The sequence below is a fragment of the Mytilus galloprovincialis genome, chromosome 1 (genome assembly GCF_965363235.1).
Source record: "Mytilus galloprovincialis chromosome 1, xbMytGall1.hap1.1, whole genome shotgun sequence".
NCBI classification, from domain to species: Eukaryota; Metazoa; Mollusca; class Bivalvia; order Mytilida; family Mytilidae; genus Mytilus; species Mytilus galloprovincialis.
The window spans coordinates 69417699-69437524 of record NC_134838.1 but is presented as its reverse complement, the minus strand read 5'-3'; the positions used below and the strand labels follow the sequence as shown (position 1 = coordinate 69437524).

The following is a 19826-nucleotide window of genomic DNA, read 5'->3' as shown; positions in this document are numbered from 1 at the left end:
TCATACAAGAAAAAATCCTAGTTTGATCGTAGAGGCATCATTTTTTGGTGGTCTCTAGCTTATCAACACTGAGAATGTGAGTTCTGACCCTGCTTATGGCAAGGTACATTTGACTCTAATCTTAATACACTAGATGGTCATTTTGGTTATCTCAGGAAATAAAAACTGAAAGTGAAGTTTGACATATTTGCAATTATTTTTATTCTGTTTATATTTTGAGGTGAACTGGCCATGGTGTGGAGGATGTAGAATTCAACTTGGTAATTTTTTGACATTTTGCAAGTAATTTCAAACTAGGTCCTATACTAATAGATAAATTGCACCTTTCAATTGTTGTTTATGATCACAGACAGTATCTATCTTCTTTCTGACAAGCTAGAATTAAATAGCTAAATTACCATTGACACTCAGTCATCTCTTCTCAAAATAGAACACAAAGAAATAAAGAAGTCAAAAAGACAAATGAATAAAAACAACAAAAATAATGGTCAAGACAAAATTGTATTCAATACTGAATCACAAAAATAACAAGTGTTTTATCACAGAAAACAGAATACATAAGTGTAAAGGTAACAATAATTAATAAACTATGTCATGTCTGCATGGTTTATATAACTGATGTTTGCATTTAAATTTGGTATCATGTAAACTTGTTGCTATGGGATTCTATTGAAATAAGAGAAGATACACTAAAAATATAGATGATGGTTTTTGAAACTCATACATAAAACATTAAAATCATTGAAAATGTATATGCATAAACAATATCCAGACTTATCTTCAACTAAATTTTAAAATCACCAGACATTAGTTTAAATAAAATTAAAATAATACATTCTTTAAAAAAATGTTGCTGAATAGAATAAACTTGATCCTTTATAGCTAAGTTAGAGTAAAATGTTGTGTCAAATTTCAATTTCAATCTTTCCAAGGCACTGGACTTTTAATCTAACTTTAAAAGATTAATTTTCTTTAGAAAACTACAAATTAACTAGTTTCATTTTACAATATTTAGCAGTTTTCATGAGTAAACTTTGAAATTGACTAATATTAATGACAAACATATAAGAAATAACAGTTGACTATCTAGTAAGGGGAAATAGAGTTCTAGACACCATTTGTGAAATACTGATTTCATATAAACAAAAATAAAAAAATACTATTAAAACAAATATAATAAAGATTTTGATGGTGTTTGTGCATGACAATAAAAGATTATAACAGAAAATTACATTGATATAATTATGGTACATTTAGTAACATATAAAGCATCACTCCAAAATTTTCCTCATTTCAAAGGCTCCATCTTGGGTACCTAATTTCTGAACAGAAATTATTATTATAGATTTTTTTTTGAAACTGAACTACAAACTTGTAATTGATGAAAGGAATAGATAAAATTATAAAACAAAATAACTGGATGGAATAGTAACACATGAATAGCATATTCATAAAATGTAAAAAAAAAATAAAATATCACATTTTGCTCATAAACAATTAATTGACATCAATATTAGAAATTTCCCTTTGAAATATCAAATACTGACATCTTAAGTTCTAAATGTACAAGGCACTAATACTATACTACATTATATTTGATGTCAACTTTTCAAATACCTCGAAAAAGGTTTTTTTCTCCTAGGAAGAGTATTTATATATTTGAAGATCAGCTGTTAAGGAAATTGTACATTTTGATTGGAATTTATGAATTAATTTTGCTAAAACAGCTATCATTTTGTCATCTATGTATTTATTTGTCAAAACAACAATTAATCAGTCATTTTTTAGGTAGATTTAGCCCTGTGTATTTTGTAAAATATACTATTACATATTTTATTTTAGCAGGTTCAAAATTCACTTCTACTGGCTAAACCAGTATTTTGTTTTTCTGCTCTTTGATTCTGACCATCTTTGCTTAAAATTGAATTTAATCCAGGGAATATCGCTTAGAATTGACCTTAATCACAAAGTAAGACGAAAATGAACCCATCAAAAAATTTCTCGCTTTACAGAACTCTGCTTTAGCAAAAAAGAGACTACTTGTAGTGAAATAAGGGGACATAAGGGGAAGTTAGCAGATTTTTTTAAGAAGATTTGTCTTCATCTCAGACTACTTGTAGTGAAATAATGGAGACATAAGGGGCAAAGTAAGTGTAGAGTTTTGAGGAGACTTGTTTTCAGTGGATATTTCCTTTTTCTAATCGGGACCTCCCTATTACATTTGGAGAGTTGACACCTCTTATCTTATTCTATACAACTATTATCTATTATGTCAGCAGTTTACCACCGATTTGGTAAGACAAATCTTAAGTTCATGTCCTTTATACAAAATAAATATATAAATAATGTAAAAACTAAATTTAAAAAACTATATACAATTCAGCAGAGTACTGCAGCAGTTAATTACAAATATATACACAGCAGTTAAAGACCACAGAAAGACTATTGACTGATACTTAGTATTTACATTTAAAGTAAGGTTAATTGCATGTAAAATAATATAAGTTAAGGCATAAATAAGCCAGTTTACATATATTATTTTATTACAATACTAATAATATAGTATATAGATTCATAAACTGATTCGATTTCCATATTGGTTATTTTAGTGCTGTTCAAAACTTGGATTGAAAGGTATTTTTTATTTTATAAAGGGATGAATAAAATTTTAGTTGAAAGGGACAGAAAATATATATTACTACTCATTACAATTAAACCAACATTAATTGTTCGTCCAATTTTGTGATTCATTGAAATCTTTTGGTTGGTGGGATCTCAAATAAAAAAGATTGAAAATTGAAATAAAAGATAATCAAGAAAAGATTAATACTTTATTGGTGATTTTTTGTTTCAAATTAATACTTTGTGGTTTAAGAAATTAATGTAAAATGTAAATTAGTACGCACCACAAATAAATATATCTAACAGAACCCTGTTTTTTAACTTGTTTTTACTCGAAAGTTTTCATCTGATCTTATAAGAGAAAAACACTTAACTCATACTAGCAGAAGTCCACAACGAGTCCATTACTAGTCCATTACTATATTCCATTACTAGTGATGGACTTCTGATACTACATATATTTCCTTCATTATACTTCACTGAAGTGCAATATATGAGTATACACACTGTTGTATATAAATATACTGCACTGCATTTCTTTAGTGCACCATGCAAGCAAAGGGAGACAATTTATACAGCACTTGTATACAGCACAAGAAAAGTGCAAAAGAAGACGATTTAAAAACAAATTATCCCCCTTTACGAGGATCTGAATTCATTAAAGTATCTCCTATTAATATATGAAGCACAATCATGACATGTTATGAAGCATCTCGAGAGAATTCTCCCTAGGTAGTACACTACTGAACAGCAGTTTCTAATTGTGCTTGACTGTTATTCATCATATTTGTTTGTGAATTCATGGGGTCCACCACTGACTGGTTAATTGATGTTCTTGATTCCTGGGCAGGGTTCTCTGGTCCCAATGTCAATTCTGGCAGTGCTCCAAATCTTTTTGGATCGTCAGGTATTCTAAACAAATGATTATCTCTCTCAGAATCTGTCAAAGGGATGATATCTTTTCTGTGAAGTAATGCCCTTTCTTTATGTATTGCACTGAAATTAGAGAAACATTTATTTTATTTAATACATCTTTTAAACATGAAAGTACAGAAATAGAAAAATATCACTATTTAAACTGACCTGTCTCTAACTTTTTTATAATAACCCACCAAAATTAACTTGAACATGATACTAATTTTGAATGATTTCATGCAGATAGGTGAACCACAAATTGTATTGTTCAAGGAAGTAGTTAGTAATTTTTCAAATCACAAAGCATTTGTACCTATAAAAAAAATATACACACCCACAGTTATGTTTCAATTGTAAATCTTTTAATATTTTGTCTGATATACTCACTTAAAGTCCTGTCCTTTCTTAAACCTGAATCTTTGATGTTCATAGTCAGGTACTGGTATCTTATTCTTTTCCATCACCCAGCTGTTTTCCTCAAATGGACCTGGATTGAATCCTTTGTTTTTCTCATTTCCTTCTCCTGCTACAGCAGGTAATAAAGGCTTGCCTTCCAGTCGGGATAAAGAGTCTACACTTGGATTTAGAACAACATTTAACGGTGGTATATCTCTCAAGGAAAAGCCAGGTCGTTTCAAACTTAACTTTTCTGGTTTTTCTTTCAATAAACCTTTCAATTTATCAATTTGATTCTGGCCTTTCTCGTTCATTTCTGTTTCTGGTAAACAGCGATGAAAATGTCCTCTTGGATCTTTCACAATTATCTTAGATTTCCATGTTTCATAGTCTTGTTTAAAAGCTTCTAATTTTTCTTGTTTAAGTTTTTGTCCTGCTAGATGAATTGTAACTGGTTCCCTGCCAAATGTTGTAGCTGGTCTCCTATAAAGTTCAAGGTCTTCTGATCTGTGTTGCCATGGGAACTTGTCTCTATTAAGTGGTGGTTGTAGCAATCCAACATGGAGTATGTTTTCAATCCATTGCTAAAATAATAAAATATTAACTAAAGTTTTGGCAAATTTAATCTCTTTTTGATCAGTTGATCTTATTGATTACCAACATGTTGTTCATTTATTCTCATTCATAATCAATTGGTCAGAATTCAGTAATGAAGTCAAATTTTCTTTCCTTCTAAAAAACATGAAATCTCATGAAAGTACTTATAATTCAGCAAAGCAATTGTGCTGATGGTTCTGTCCTCTTTTGTCAAAGGCTTTTTCGAAACTTGATATCAAAGAGTTTATATCATATAATTTGAAAATATATAACTTTTTTTTTTATATATATGTTTCCAAAAATTTAGATATATGTCTTAAATTTAAATTACTTGTTGCTGTCAAAAAAGATGAAACTTAATAAAAGTTGAAGAGCATTGAGGACCCAAACTTCTGAAAAGATTTTGCTGAAGAAAGCTAAGGTTATCTTTTCCTATCAAGTAGAAATCCTTAATATTTAGAACAAGACTATTATAACTAATATTCTACCTCTCGTAGAGAATCCCTTCTGGGTGTTCCTGGTTTTTTGGGATGTATGTTACTCTCCTGCATTGTTCTGAAACCAGGATAAATCAATCCTTTCTCCGTCTTCCATCGAGCCTTTGACTCAGCCTCTGCTTGTTTCTTCAGAGCTTCCACATTAACAGGTACTACTGTCATAGAGTGATGATAGTCTTGGCAGTATGTATATCTTGTGTCAGGGTTCTGTAAGAAATCATATATGTACTATACAATAAAAACAATTGGCAGATTTTCTTACGTTTGCATGTGAATCAACAAAATGTTTGAAGAAAAGATAGATACTGATCAGTAATGAGCCAAAAATAGAAATAAAAGATGAACAATAGTTACTCGAGAGCTTTTTTTTCTTCTTTTAAGTGTCAGTGACTTTATACTGTTGATTTATTGGCTCTTGCAAACATCCAGTGGCATGCATATTTAGCTGAAACCACATTTTAAAAAAATCTATGCATCATCACTACTTATTCTTCTGCAAAAGTTGAAGTACATTTTTTTGGCATTATTCCAAAGACATATTTAGAAGTTAGTTGCATAATGGGGAAAGCTGAGTTTTTTTTTAAGGTAACCGATTAGTCGTAAAATTATTCATAAAGTATTGAACCTGATGACCATAACTCAGAAAGATTGAAGTTGAATTCTTAATTTTTTCCATTGCTTTAACTTCTGTTGATTAATCAATTTTCATGGGTATCAATTTTTTATGGATTGAGGAAAACTTGCATTTTCATGGATATTTGATTTCATGGTTTTGCCAATCCCTGAATACAAAGCCTATAGAAAATTTGTTTTTCATTGTACATGAGAATTTTTGGTAACCTTTAGCCCACGAAAATTGGTATCCAACAAATATTTATGAATCTACAGTTAGTGTATTGAAAAACTTACCTGAGCCAACATTTGTCTGAGCTTTTCTTTAGCAAGTTCTGTTGAATTGAGATGATGTGTGCTATAATTATGTGCCACCTTGACATCAGCTTTAACTGTAGGAACTTTATTCATGTCATTCTCAGCTTTGTTGATTTCACTGGCAAACTTAATCATTTCCTGGAAGAAAAAAAAAATGTCATAATAATATTTCTAAATTTTCAAGGTTATGTAGTCAAAGGAGTAGGTTCAGTAAGACCCCTTTTTGGCCCCAAAATATAGCAGTTTTACAAAATTGTTAAAATGTAAACCTTTAGTTATTTATTGGACAGTACAATGCTTCTGCTACATAAATATGGGCTGTTTTTGATAAAACAATGCACATATATTCGGTACACTCACCATTAAGTCATGCTAAATTACTGTAATCCTCATAATTCTAGCATTTTAGTTAAATTTTAGACGGCTTTCGTGTAAAACGAAAGTGGCCGCATTCGTGTTCATCCTTAATATTGAAATGCAAGTTGTATTTTATGATAATACATAACATATATAAAAGTTGAGGATGAACACGGATGCGGCCACTTTCATTTTTACCAAAAACCATCTCAAAAGTGACATTTTTCGGCATATTAGGTAGATTTTTCATATTTGAGCTTGAATCAGATCGTTTTTAATGACTAAATCTGTTAAAATCTTTTACATAAACTAATTAATTCAAATAAAATAGACACTTAAGTGTTTAAAAAGTGGTCAAAATCTTTCGTCAGATGAACCTGAAATTTGAGGCCAAAATCGGTCCTTACCGGACCTACTCCTATGAAATAACAAAATTACTTTCAGGCTTGAGCATTTGGATTGGTTACAAAAAAAATGGATTGATTTCAAGTTACCAGTATTTTCAATGCTTCTCTTTTTTTCTCTCATTTCAATGTATGTGGTTTTTTTTCATTTTAATGCCTGATTTTTTTTACATTGTAATTGAAAATGAACCTTTCAATGAATTGAGAAGTTAGAGAATATTTCAACATGTTTATATATAAAATTCATTCTGAAACTTAAAAAGGTACCTTATTTTCCTTAATAAAATCTAATTTAGTCTTTTCTTTTTCTGGTGACGCCAATTTGTCTATATAATCTTTGTTCAAGTGGTCAATAGGAGTCCAGATTCGTGACGTCTGCCTCAGTATGTTTGGTTCTTCTTCAATTCTGACTTCTGTTTCCTCCATTGTCTTTTCTCTGACTGGCTGTAATTCTGTGAAAAAGGTATAAGCAATATAATAAATTCAGAAATAATTCATAATTTCATGAATTTAAAAAAAATTATCGAGTTGGCAATAATAAAAACTTGTATTCTTAGTTTAGGTTTTGATTTTTCCCTCATAAAATTTGTGCAATCATTAGACTTAGTATTTTAGCTAGTGGTTAAAGACTCCCAATAATAATTGCACACATTAATTTCTAAAAATTTACTGTGGAAATAATGTTAAAATGTAAAATTCACAAGATCAATTTAAAAAATATTGTTACAACAGGTTATCCCTCTTTTTGCCCTTTTCATACCATTAATGAAGGTTAAGGCCACCTTATTTTAGTCTTGACCTTTGATATTTAATAAAAGACATCAACAAAATATTTCCCATAGATTTGAAATAACTTAAATATTGACCTTAACATTACCATTTGATGCACAAGTTTAAGGTCACCTAACTTTAGTGGACCTTTGTTGCTAAATAGGACGCATAGACTGACAAAATATTGATTGGTGATTGCTATATCACCTTTATATATAGACTAACAAAAGATCATTCCACTGTAGGGGGTCTCATTGGGGGGTTCTGATCCCGGATCCCGCTTAATGTTTTGTCAGATTCCCGTATCCCGCTTATACTATGTACCTAAGCAATTCTCATTTCTTAGTAATTTTCCGTGTCCCGCTAAACCTTAATTCCTGTTTTCACGACACAATAATTTGACTTTCCCGTGTCACGCTTACAAAAAAACGGCAATCCCGCGTCACGCTTAGACCCTAATGATACCCACACTGTAGGAATTATGACAAAATATCTTTTTTGTTGATCTTGTATTCAAGTTCCCCTTTCTCTCCTAACCTTTCTCAAATTCTATGGAGCACAAAATCCCTTACTCATAGATATCTCAATATTAAACACTTCTGAAAACCAAACTCCACTTATATATACCCCTGCAACATGTTCTATAATCTTACCTTCAAAGTCCTCCTGTGTTAAAGGAACACCAAACTCTTTACTCATAGATATTACCATATCAGCTGTTGGAAACAATCCATTCCTCACAACATTTTTCATCTGAGTTAACTTTGTTATCTGAAAAGTTATAAAAACATATAAAGTCAAGTTTTCAAATTCCTTTTCTGGACTATATTTTTTCAATGAGTTTTTCTCTGTTATCATACATTTGTAGGAATTACAATGATTAAGATGAAAAGACAAGAGTTAAGTGCACTCAAAACTTTTTAAGTTTAAAGTAACCTCACCAAATGTGGATGTTCATCAAAACACCTTTAACTATAGATATATGTATTGAAAAGTCATCACTGAATATTAGATATGACAGTGATCATGCAAATTTTTAAAAAAGTCCTTAATTTTGTTTTTTAAATGGTTTTGCTCAAATAAAATAAAATATCTGCAACCAACTTACCTCATACAATTTGACTAGAGCTTCAAAACATGGTCTAGGCACCATGTCTCTGACATACAATAACGGTTGCTGGACTATTATAGACAGGGGTTCATGAAGCTTAACTCTACATAGATCAACATCCAACGGTCCATATAATCTTTCACCAAAACTATAGTCAGAGTTATATAATACACGAACATCTAAAATAAAACATAAATATCTGAAATAGCGCATTAAATTATAATATATTCCATTTCTAAGGTAATTAATGACACTGGCGGTAACCATGACCTGTAATCATCTATTCCATGTTGTTCCTACCCTTTTATAATAATTATTTTTGTTTCCATTTTATTTTTCATCAAAAGCGTTGGAAAAAATCTCCTCAATCTTTTTTACTGGTTCTATCTCAATGAATGAAGATAAGTAAACTTTAGCTTACATATATTGATAGGTTAGCATTCATTTAGATGCCATTAATAAAGACTCAGCACCATTTTGCAAATCTAACCATGTTCCTATTTTCAAACAGATGACATGTGATTCTAAATCATGCTTCTTTTCTGCACAAAAAGTGTTAAATCAAAAGTATTTCCCTTGATAACCTCCACAACTTTAAAACACAGACTTTCAGTACAAAATGAGTAGCAGAAAGTATATATAATTTCCAACAATAATTCCTCCTGTAAATATATATAAACTAAAACTATTCATAGCCTAATACCTGTATTTTCTGGTCTAGGAAGGGAGTCCCATAGTGACATCACAGCCCTTTCTCTCATTCCCTCAAGTATAAAAAGATGCATGTCTCCATCCATAAGCTGGAAACCTGTTACTATATCTAAATCTCTACTTCTTTGTTGTTCTCTGAAACATTGATAAACTGATGTCAATATAGAAACTAAGTCAACTTTTTTTGTTTATTCCATGGATTTATTAGCTAATAAAGTCAATTGTTAAACTTCAAACAGTACCAAACAAAGGCTGCTGGATATTGCTTCATCATCCACATTACATGCAAGCAGATTAAATTTCATTGTACTTTGAAATCCTTTATATTCATAAGCTGTAAATTAATTCATTCTATTTTCATATAATAAAAAAGAGAATTGGAAATGGAAATGTGTCAGACAAAAACCTGAACAAAGAGCAAACAACTGCCCAAAGTCACCCACATCTCACTATACAGTATGTACTTAAACTGCCCAAAGTCACCCACATCTCACTATACAGTATGTACTTAATCTGCCCAAAGTCACCCACATCTCACTATACAGTATGTACTTAAACTGCCCAAAGTCACCCACATCTCACTATACAGTATGTACTTAATCTGCCCAAAGTCACCCACATCTCACTATACAGTATGTACTTAAACTGCCCAAAGTCACCCACATCTCACTATACAGTATGTACTTATCTGCCCAAAGTCACCCACATCTCACTATACAGTATGTACTTAATCTGCCCAAAGTCACCCACATCTCACTATACAGTATGTACTTAAACTGCCCAAAGTCACCCACATCTCACTATACAGTATGTACCTAAACTGCCCAAAGTCACCCACATCTCACTATACAGTATGTACTTAAACTGCCCAAAGTCACCCACATCTCACTATACAGAATGTACTTAAACTGCCCAAAGTCACCCACATCTCACTATACAGTATGTACTTAAACTGCCCAAAGTCACCCACATCTCACTATACAGTATGTACCTAAACTGCCCAAAGTCACCCACATCTCACTATACAGAATGTACTTAAACTGCCCAAAGTCACCCACATCTCACTATACAGTATGTACTTAAACTGCCCAAAGTCACCCACATCTCACTATACAGTATGTACTTAAACTGCCCAAAGTCACCCACATCTCACTATACAGTATGTACTTAAACTGCCCAAAGTCACCCACATCTCACTATACAGCATGTACTTAAACTGCCCAAAGTCACCCACATCTCACTATACAGAATGTACTTAAACAGACTATTGCAATCTAGCACCATATTTAACATCTGATGTCTTCCCATCTCCTCATTTTAAAAGTTAGTACCCTGAAGTTATTTTGCTTACTTAAGACGCATTAGAGTTCTTGCATTAATATAATTGGGGGTAACTTAATTGTGCAAATGCAGAGAAATTGTTTGCAATATTATCAACCTGAATCATGTTTTAAATAGAAGTAGTCCAGGCAGGCATAAAGAAAAAGACAAAATTTTTGAATGATATGACATGAGAGCCATGACATCAAAAGTGAAAACTGCAGAATCATTATCTATTACAACCAGTGAATCAATAAAATCATTTGATTGATCGATTGTTTGTGTTTAAAGCCATTTTCAGAGATGTTATCTATATCATGGCATTAAGGTGTTACTGGTGGAGGAAGCCTGAAAGACCCAAGTAACTTTCAGCAGAAAAAACAGGCAATCCTACCAATTTCATTGGATAATACTTACAGTGAAAGTTTATAAGTGGATAAAGCAGCATTTATTACATGTTGAGGCATGTCGTCTAGTTCTAGAGCCGTGGCATTGATCTCCACAACAAGTTCTTGTAACCTGGTTAACATGCTGGTGTTCTTGTAGTCAAACATAAATACTATCCTACTGAAGGGACACTAAAAATAGAAAATATATAAGTATGAATAGAAACTATCAATAAACAACATATAAGACTGTAGATTAACTTGTTTGTTTTAACCAATTTTTATGTTTTGAGGAAAAAAACTTTTTGGCATGTGAGACATGTGACATCAATTATTTTGTGGCTTTGACAAATTCTGCATACAAGTGTATAGTTTTAAACTGTATTTAATTTTTGACATCAAAATAAGTAAACCCTAACCACTAGATTTGATATGATCAAACTGAATTTCTTATTTCCCTTTAATGAAACAGTACTCAACACTACATGACTTGTACCAGAGACAACAGCTCTAAGACAGGAACTTCTTAGTACTGCTGTATCATTTTTTGGACCCATTTTTTTTTAAATGAATATTGAAAATTAAAGACAGTAAAATTAGAAAGTGTGATCTATTTTCATCATGAAATGGTGAGGTTATAAAATATCCCAAAGATTTATAATATGAAATCTCAAAACAAAATTGAATGGTCAATTTAGAACAAAAGAGTAAATTTTGGAACATAAGAGTAAATTTAAGAACTTAACAGTAAATTTACACTCAAAATATTTCATATGTACTAACCTCTATTGTAAGTGGGTATTCAATTTTGGCTGACACATAACCTACACTGACCAAAGGATAGGCCACTTCAACTTTGACCTTTAGCATGGTATGTGCTTGAATGTAATGTCCTGCTGGTAATGGTTTATCAACTGAAAGAAAAACAGTAGACATTGGTTTAACATGTGAAAATAAACAATTATTTGTCAAATTTTACAAGAAACAAACTATCCAGAGTACATAAAAGTCACAATTTATTGTGACATAAAAGAATTCAAACAAAAAGGAAAATTGGTGAAAATTGGTGCTGTCATGGACTGCTTTTCCTCAACAGTATCGATCATCCCCACAAAATTCAATGATTTAGTAATGACATGATTTATCATATACCATTCAGTAATTTTCCGTAGATAATTTAAAAATTATTAAAAAGTGAGGTTCAAATTCCCTAGGCTAGGACAAAGATAGCATTATGGGATTTCCCTATTCTTTTGGAGACCCTTTTGATCATATAGAGATCTTTAAGTATTCCAATATATTTACATCCACGGCTTTCTAATTTTGGGGTTTGAGCATACCTTGATGAAGATAAACCCAGTACTTTAGACACACACACTTTATGAAGAGTTATTTCACTTTTCTCAAACCAACCATACCTGGTCCATCAACAGCTCCAGTCATTCCAACGATCTTTCCTTCTACTTTATCGCCACTTCCTAAGATTTCAGGTACTGCACAATTATGTATAGGAACTTTTAAATGTATATACTGATGCCCTAGTAAAAGCTCTGATAAATCTAACTTGGCAACACCATATGGATCCCATGGTTTGTTTCTACCTACAAATGGGTTATTTATTGTCCTTCTACCTGTAAACAAGAAGAGACATGAATGAAAAATGTTTAACAAATGAATATTTGAAAGTTCTATTTGATACTTTAAAAACCACACAAAATGAATAAATCCTGGATCTTGTCTGTGACTGTCTACCTTTATTGAATGAATCTGGTTTTTAACAATAGAAATATGTGAAAATTTTAGACAATCTAGAACATTACAAAATAATAAGTATAAAAATAAGGAGATGTGGTATTATTGCCATTCAGACAACTATCCACTAGAGACCAAATGATGTGGATGTTCATGTAAGCAACAAAACTCATATCATTCAGTCGGCTATAAAAGACCCAGAAAGACAACTTTTCTATTGGAGTTCATATAGGTAAAATACATGTATAGTTTTAAAAGATGATACTTCCATATTACTTTAAATTTTACATCAAATTTTTACAAAAAAAGTTAATTAGTGAAAACATTTTTACTCCTACATGTATACTTTGTTCCAAAATTTACCCCTATACTTTTTTCCAAAATGGAACTTACTTGCTACAGTGCCAACATTACTGATCTTTTCATCCTCAAGGTCGTCTCCAAACAATGCTGGTTTTGGTTTACACTCCTCCCCTTTCCTATCACGATCATGTATTTCTAATTCAAAAGCTGGTCCATTCAGATATTGTCTTAATTCTGAAGGCTCTATTGTACCTGAAATTATGGATTTATATTTTGAATGCTTCATTTTGTTTTGTAATTAAAACTCATGAGGCTCTTCCTCCCTGATAACTGATAATCAGTGATAATTTTTATGAGAACTGCATCTAGATGATATTTAAAAAAAAAATCAAAAAAATCAGTGTTATGGATGACTGATTGCTTGACATCAAACATCTTCAGCCATTTGTTAGCTTTCTTTGCTGATCATAGTATGTGATCTCATGATACTATCCCCATCTGTGTTCTACAGTGCACAGGGGTAGCATTTTATATTCGTCTTCCGAAATAGGTGCTAGAGGCAAAGCAAGGTGTGCAAGAGCTTTAATTCATGTTGATTGTTAACGTTCCACTGTTATTTTGATATGAAGCAGAAACAAAATTGCTGTTCTTTTGCCTAGGCTTTTTTATGCGTTTACTTTTCTGCATTGGCTAGAGGTATAGGGGGAGGGTTGAGATTTCACAAACATGTTTAACCCCGCCGCATTTTTGCGCCTGTCCCATGTCAGGAGCCTCTGGCCTTTGTTAGTCTTGTATTATTTTAACTTTTAGTTTCTTGTGTACAATTTGGAGTTTAGTATGGTGTTCATTATCACTGAACCAGTATATATTTGTTTAGGGGCCGGCTGAAGGATGCCTCCGGGTGCGAGAATTTCTAGTTGCATTTAGGACCTGTTGGTGACCTTCTGTTATTGTCTGCTCTATGGTTGGGTTGTTGTCTCTTTGGCACATTCCCCATTTCCATTCTCAATTTTATTTTGTCAAGTGTTTGATGTGTTTTTGTGACATGCAGTTATATATCATATTCCATCTTTAAACATTTATTTGATGATGATGTTTGGTGTTTTAACACCATTTTTTAGCACCACATTTAGGCTATTTCATGGTGACCAGTTTTTATTGGTGGAGGAAGCAGGAGTGCCCGGAGAAACCCATGACCTTCGATAGAAAAACTGACAATCCTAGTCAACTAAGATTGGAGTCGAGTGCACCCACATGAGTGGGGTCCGAACTCACAACCTCAGTGTTGACTGGCTAGTGATTACAGTAGTAACTGCTGAGACCACTCTGCCACCCTGGCCCCTAAACATGTATTTGTGGTAATTACCTGCTAAAATAACATTTATGTCATCCCAATAGAGATTTTTTCCATGTTCTCTGCCTACACTGATATGTTCTGGCTGTTTGTAGAACTTATATTTACAATATACAGGCTGGCATCTGAAAAAAAAGAGTAATTTCACTTATCAGAAAACATAAACACTTCTAGTAAAACAAGTTGTGTAGTGAGGTGCGAGTTGTTGTGTTCCTCATTTAAAGCCTAATGGTAATTTTACTTTTGATAATTTCAAGGTACATGCATTACATTGATACATACTAACTTCCATCTTTGGTAAAGCATACACCAATGCAATCAATCAATTCATCTTTCGTTGGTGGTTGTCTAATCTTAAATCATTCAACTTATCCTTATTGTTTGGTATGTGTAGAAACTATGTTTGAATTAACACACTTTAACTTCAGTTATATCTGTTAACTTTTGGCACATCTGTTTTTAATTTTGGCATATGAAGTATTTCATAACAAGAATTTAAGTGGACTGTGATTAATTGGGTCAAAACTTTAATTTGGCATTTATATTAGAAAGATCATATCATGGGGAACATGTGTACTAAGTTTCAAGTTGATTGGACTTCAACTTCATCAAAAACTACCTTGGCCAAAATTTTAACCTGAAGCGGGACTATCGTAGCTAGGACATAAAAACTATAATTACCTTAAGCTAAGATCACTATATGATAAAGGTGTATCTGGCATATTTTTAGCTGAAGATATTTTAAATATCATAGGATTAAGTTCTTTTATGTGTTCTTTTGCCATCAAGGGATCACTAAGTTCTATAGTTACAAAACAATCTTCTACTCCAGGTACAGGGCTCTCTAATCTATTTGTGACTGTCCTCACTCCTGAAATTACAAAGAAAACATGCTTTATATATAAAAAAAGAAGATGTGGTATGATTGCCAATGCCAAAATTACACAGAAATTAACAACTATGGGTCATTGTATGTCCATCAAAGTCTGATTAACTAATTCACTACTTTTCGAACAAATTCCTGAATTGACTAAGAGCTAGACACAAATTATTGGGAGGTTTTTATTTTTGCAAATAATGCAACTGGTTGAGTATCACAATAATAAGAACTCACATTCTAATATATGATACTTATATATGTAAATAGATTTTCCTAAAATCCAAATAATAAATCTTACACGTTTGTCTGTTCTTTATAAATTGCAAAAAAAATGCACACAATATTTTCTGAATTTACAACATACTGCATTTATATCACTCTGTGGTTATTTTTCTTTATTTCACCATAAATAAAATTTGCTATCCCAACACAAAAAGTCTGTATACAGCAATTATATTGATGTGAATTTCCAACTCACTGGTACTGTTGATGAACAAATTTTATCTTTACTCAAAAAGTTGCATGCAATGAAATTGCAGATTCAAAAACCTGCAAATTTTAATTGTTCAACAAAATACAAATTTCCCAAAGTTTGAATGCAGTTTTTAGGTCGAAAGCAGTAATAAAAACAAAGAAATTGACAGTCAATACATATCTTTTACCCCCTAAATCCATTAAACTGGCACCCACAAAGGGGCTTGTCTTAAAATTTCTAATCTTGTAAAATAAAATACTTAACTTTCAAACAACCTTTTTTTTAATATAAATAATATTTAAAATATTGAAACAAGAGGCTTTGAAACATCATAGTGCTGTCTGGTTTTCTTTAAACAAACAGTGTTTCAAAAATATGATGACCCTTTAAAGATTCAACAATGATTTTAGGTCAAACTAGTTGGTTATAAACCATACCAAATGTCAAACCAAAAACTAAACCCAACTTAAACAAATGTTACATTTGGTTAGATATGCATTTTGTAAATACATTACAATTTTTTATAAAGAATTTTTTTCAAAAACAACAGATATCCTGTTTTTAAATAATCTGAAAATTGCAAAAGCTGAATTAACACGGTTAACATTAACAATAATTAGAGCTACCAATCAAACACATGTTATAATGAAAATCAATCAATTATATCCAAATTTTCCTTTCAATTAGAATAAGACAAAACTACTAGCCAGTTAACTTACCAATGCCCTCAAGCTCTATATTAGAAAAATAAAGATAACTCATAGAATGCATATAGAATTTTCCACAAATGGGGATAGGAGAAAGATCACAATTTCTATCTTAAAAAAGTCTATGCTATGGACATCTTAAAGGTTATTTTTATAAATGAGTTACACAAGTTGACCCGAGGTAAATAGGCATAAATGATGTCATTGAACAATGGCTTCTTACTTTTAACATAAGTATTTGGACTTCAAAAATTACAGGAAAATGCAAGAATTCTGTAACAATTCCAGAAATATTATGGGACATGCATGTACCGGTTCTTATTTTGGATTTTTAACAGAAGAATAAACACCACATCAATCATATGAAAGTTTCACTTTGAATATATAATAATTCAGAATTTTTGAGATATCATTATCATAAAATACTTTACTTTTTACAAAAATAAATTCTGAATTTAATAACTTCAGATAGACCTTATTGCTATTGTCCCCCATTGCTGTACATCATAGCCATTCCTGTAAAATTTTGACAACACAAAGAACATATGACAAACAAACATTTACAAATTCATAACTTTACCAGAAAATAATCTTGATAATTTGATTGGTATCATGCACACGCCATATTGCTTGGCATGTTCAGTTGCCTCCCTTGTTGCTGCATCCATACGCTTTGGACGTCTGGGTCTCATCTGGGTCAGTTCCTTATCTACAAATCCACCACCTTTACTGGAACCTGTTTGAAAGAGCAAGAAAAATTTAACAGATTTAATAACCAAGCTTATCTATATGTTCTACATCTTGAACTATTCATACAGGTACTTTTTTATAACAACTTTTAGCTTCAACAACTATGGTCTACTTTTTTTTAAGAGATGTAAATATTAAAAGTAATATTGATTTTACTGTATTCAACTATTGATAAAATTCACAATATGATAAAATCAAAAGTAAGGCAAAGTTTTTGTATAATGCTTATATCTTCTTAATCTTTTCATTACAGCAATTCCACAAATTATGAAAATTCAAGACAGGATTTGAATATCAGCATTGTAAATACTGTAGTTATATGAGTGACCAGGAAACTTTTACAAATTAAGCTTGTTTTCAAAGTTTTTTATTTACTATGAAACCTGGCAGTCATTTCATATTACAAAGACCTGGACCCATGCCAACAACAAGAATGTGTCCTCAGTACACGAATGCCCCACTCGCACTATCCTTTTCCATGTTCAGTGGACCGTGAAATTGGGGTAAAAACTCGAATTTGGCATTAAAATTAGAAAGATCATATCATAGGGAACATGTGTACAAAGTTTGAAGTCGATTGGACTTCAACTTCATCAAAAACTACCTTGACCAAAAACTTTAACCTGGAGCGGGACAGACGGATGGACGAACGGACGGACGAACGGACGCACAGACCAGAAAACATAATGCCCCTCTACTATCGTAGGTGGGGCATAAAAAGAACAAATAAAAGGATGATGCCCAACTTGCATATAATGTTATAAAGGGACATAACTCAGGAATAGTAAGAGTGGCAACCAAAAAGCAAGATGTTGTGATAAGCATTGTGCACAAGTTTCATAACATCAAGTTAAGGCAAACTAAAACTTGAGCAGGGAAACTTATTTGGGGATGTACAGACAGAAAAGGCCAACATTTAATGCCCTCTACCCAGATGCAGGGCATACAATCCCAAATAAAATATTCTACCCAAAGATGCTGATGACTTGATTTGTCTTTGAGTTGGTGACCCTGACTGTCGACTTTGTTTTCCTGAACTTCCTTGTTTACTCTTGGGAGAATCTCTTTTTGGGGAATCCCTTTTGGGAGATCCTGGTGCAGCATCAGGTCCAGCTAATCGACCTAATCTACTGAAGGAATTCCTAAAATGAAAGAAAGATATTAGAAAAATAAGTGATTAACTCTTATATTTTTTTTCAATGGGGTTATTAGTATCAAATACTATTTAAAAAAATCTTTGGAGTAAGATTAATGGATTTCTACATGGCATATAGCTATCCAAAAAGATTTTTCTTTAATAAAAAATCTAATCAAGTGGAATTCCCTTATATACAATCCTTATGAAGTTGTCTTGATTATCTTTTTGAATCAACAGAGAATCAAAATACTGTTAGCAGCAATTGAAACATAATTTAAAAAAAAATAGCAGATGTTTAACTTCATATCCTATATGGAAAAATCTTTGAAAGTTCTGTTGAATTCAGTTGAGCTGTTTTAAAACAGTTGCATGTTGATAAATTGTGACAGGGGCAACAGGGACAAGGCTTTACTAGACAACATAAGTGTCCATATGCATTGTAGCAGATAAACAACTGTCAGGCAACATAAAAACTAAACAGCTCAAGAAATGTTTGAAATCTTTTGATGATCACATGATCAGCATTAGGCTGTTTTATGTGTTTAAGATGTAACAGACAGAAGCATGAACAGACACGAGGGTTCAAAAACTTGTACTGATGCAATTGTTTGATGCCTACTAAATCTCTATTTCGCAATTCTAGTGTCAAGGGAGAATAAAATTACCTTCCATCTTCTATAGCTACGCTTGGAACACCCATCAATGTCTTAGGAGTTGGAGAACCTTGACGGGACTTCTGAGATTTTTTGTCAGATGCATTATCATCCTGAGACTTGGCAGCTGCTACTGCTACTGGTTCTGTAAAATAAAAATTCTTAATTCATTTAAAAAAACATGTTTTTACATCATGAAATTAAAGAACATTTTCCTTTCAACACTATAAGTAGTAAGTATAAGTTGATTCATTGTTATTTTTCAGATACCAATTTTCCTGCATCTCATTGGTAAAGGTAAACCAGAAATTTAAATTTTCAATGAAATACATATAGGCATTTATGCAGATTCAGCAAAACCAGGAATTCAAGTATCCAGGAAACTATTTTTTCTCTAAATCCACCAAAACCAATTTCCCAGAAAATAAATAAATTCTTCAGACTCGGACTTCTCTTGAGCTGAATTTTAATGTGCGTATTGTTATGCGTTTACTTTTCTGCATTGGCTAGAGGTATAGGGGGAGGGTTGAGATCTCACAAACATGTTTAACCCCGCCGCATTTTTGTGCCTGTCCCAAATCAGGAGCCTCTGGCCTTTGTTAGTCTTGTATCATTTAACTTTTAGTTTCTTGTGTACAATTTGGAGTTTAGTATGGTGTTCATTATCACTGAACCAGTATATATTTGTTTAGGGGCCAGCTGAAGGACGCCTCCGGGTGCCAGAATTACTTGTTTCATTGAAGACCTGTTGGTGACCTTCTGCTGTTGTCTGCTCTATGGTCGGGTTGTTGTCTCTT

General features: G+C 32.0%; 1 protein-coding gene across 6 annotated transcripts in view; it reads right to left on the bottom strand.

The window, feature by feature from the left end:
- Positions 1–482: 482 nt before the first annotated feature.
- LOC143082649 (uncharacterized) overlaps positions 483–19826 on the bottom strand; it is a 43769-nt gene continuing 24425 nt past the window's right edge. For 5 of the 6 annotated variants that reach the window (XM_076258450.1, XM_076258472.1, XM_076258466.1 and 2 more), the window contains 18 exons: positions 19042–19174; positions 18208–18380; positions 17069–17224; positions 16501–16515; positions 15108–15297; positions 14439–14551; positions 13163–13324; positions 12436–12648; positions 11801–11931; positions 11049–11209; positions 9304–9446; positions 8598–8779; positions 8143–8260; positions 6986–7170; positions 5937–6095; positions 5019–5234; positions 3925–4517; positions 483–3618 (listed from right to left, as the gene is read on the bottom strand). In XM_076258450.1, coding sequence (XP_076114565.1) covers positions 3363–3618; positions 3925–4517; positions 5019–5234; positions 5937–6095; positions 6986–7170; positions 8143–8260; positions 8598–8779; positions 9304–9446; positions 11049–11209; positions 11801–11931; positions 12436–12648; positions 13163–13324; positions 14439–14551; positions 15108–15297; positions 16501–16515; positions 17069–17224; positions 18208–18380; positions 19042–19174 — 3299 coding nt within the window. In that variant the 3' untranslated portion in view covers positions 483–3362. The remainder of the gene's footprint in view (positions 3619–3924; positions 4518–5018; positions 5235–5936; positions 6096–6985; positions 7171–8142; positions 8261–8597; positions 8780–9303; positions 9447–11048; positions 11210–11800; positions 11932–12435; positions 12649–13162; positions 13325–14438; positions 14552–15107; positions 15298–16500; positions 16516–17068; positions 17225–18207; positions 18381–19041; positions 19175–19826) is intronic. The other variant, XM_076258456.1, reaches the window with a different exon arrangement.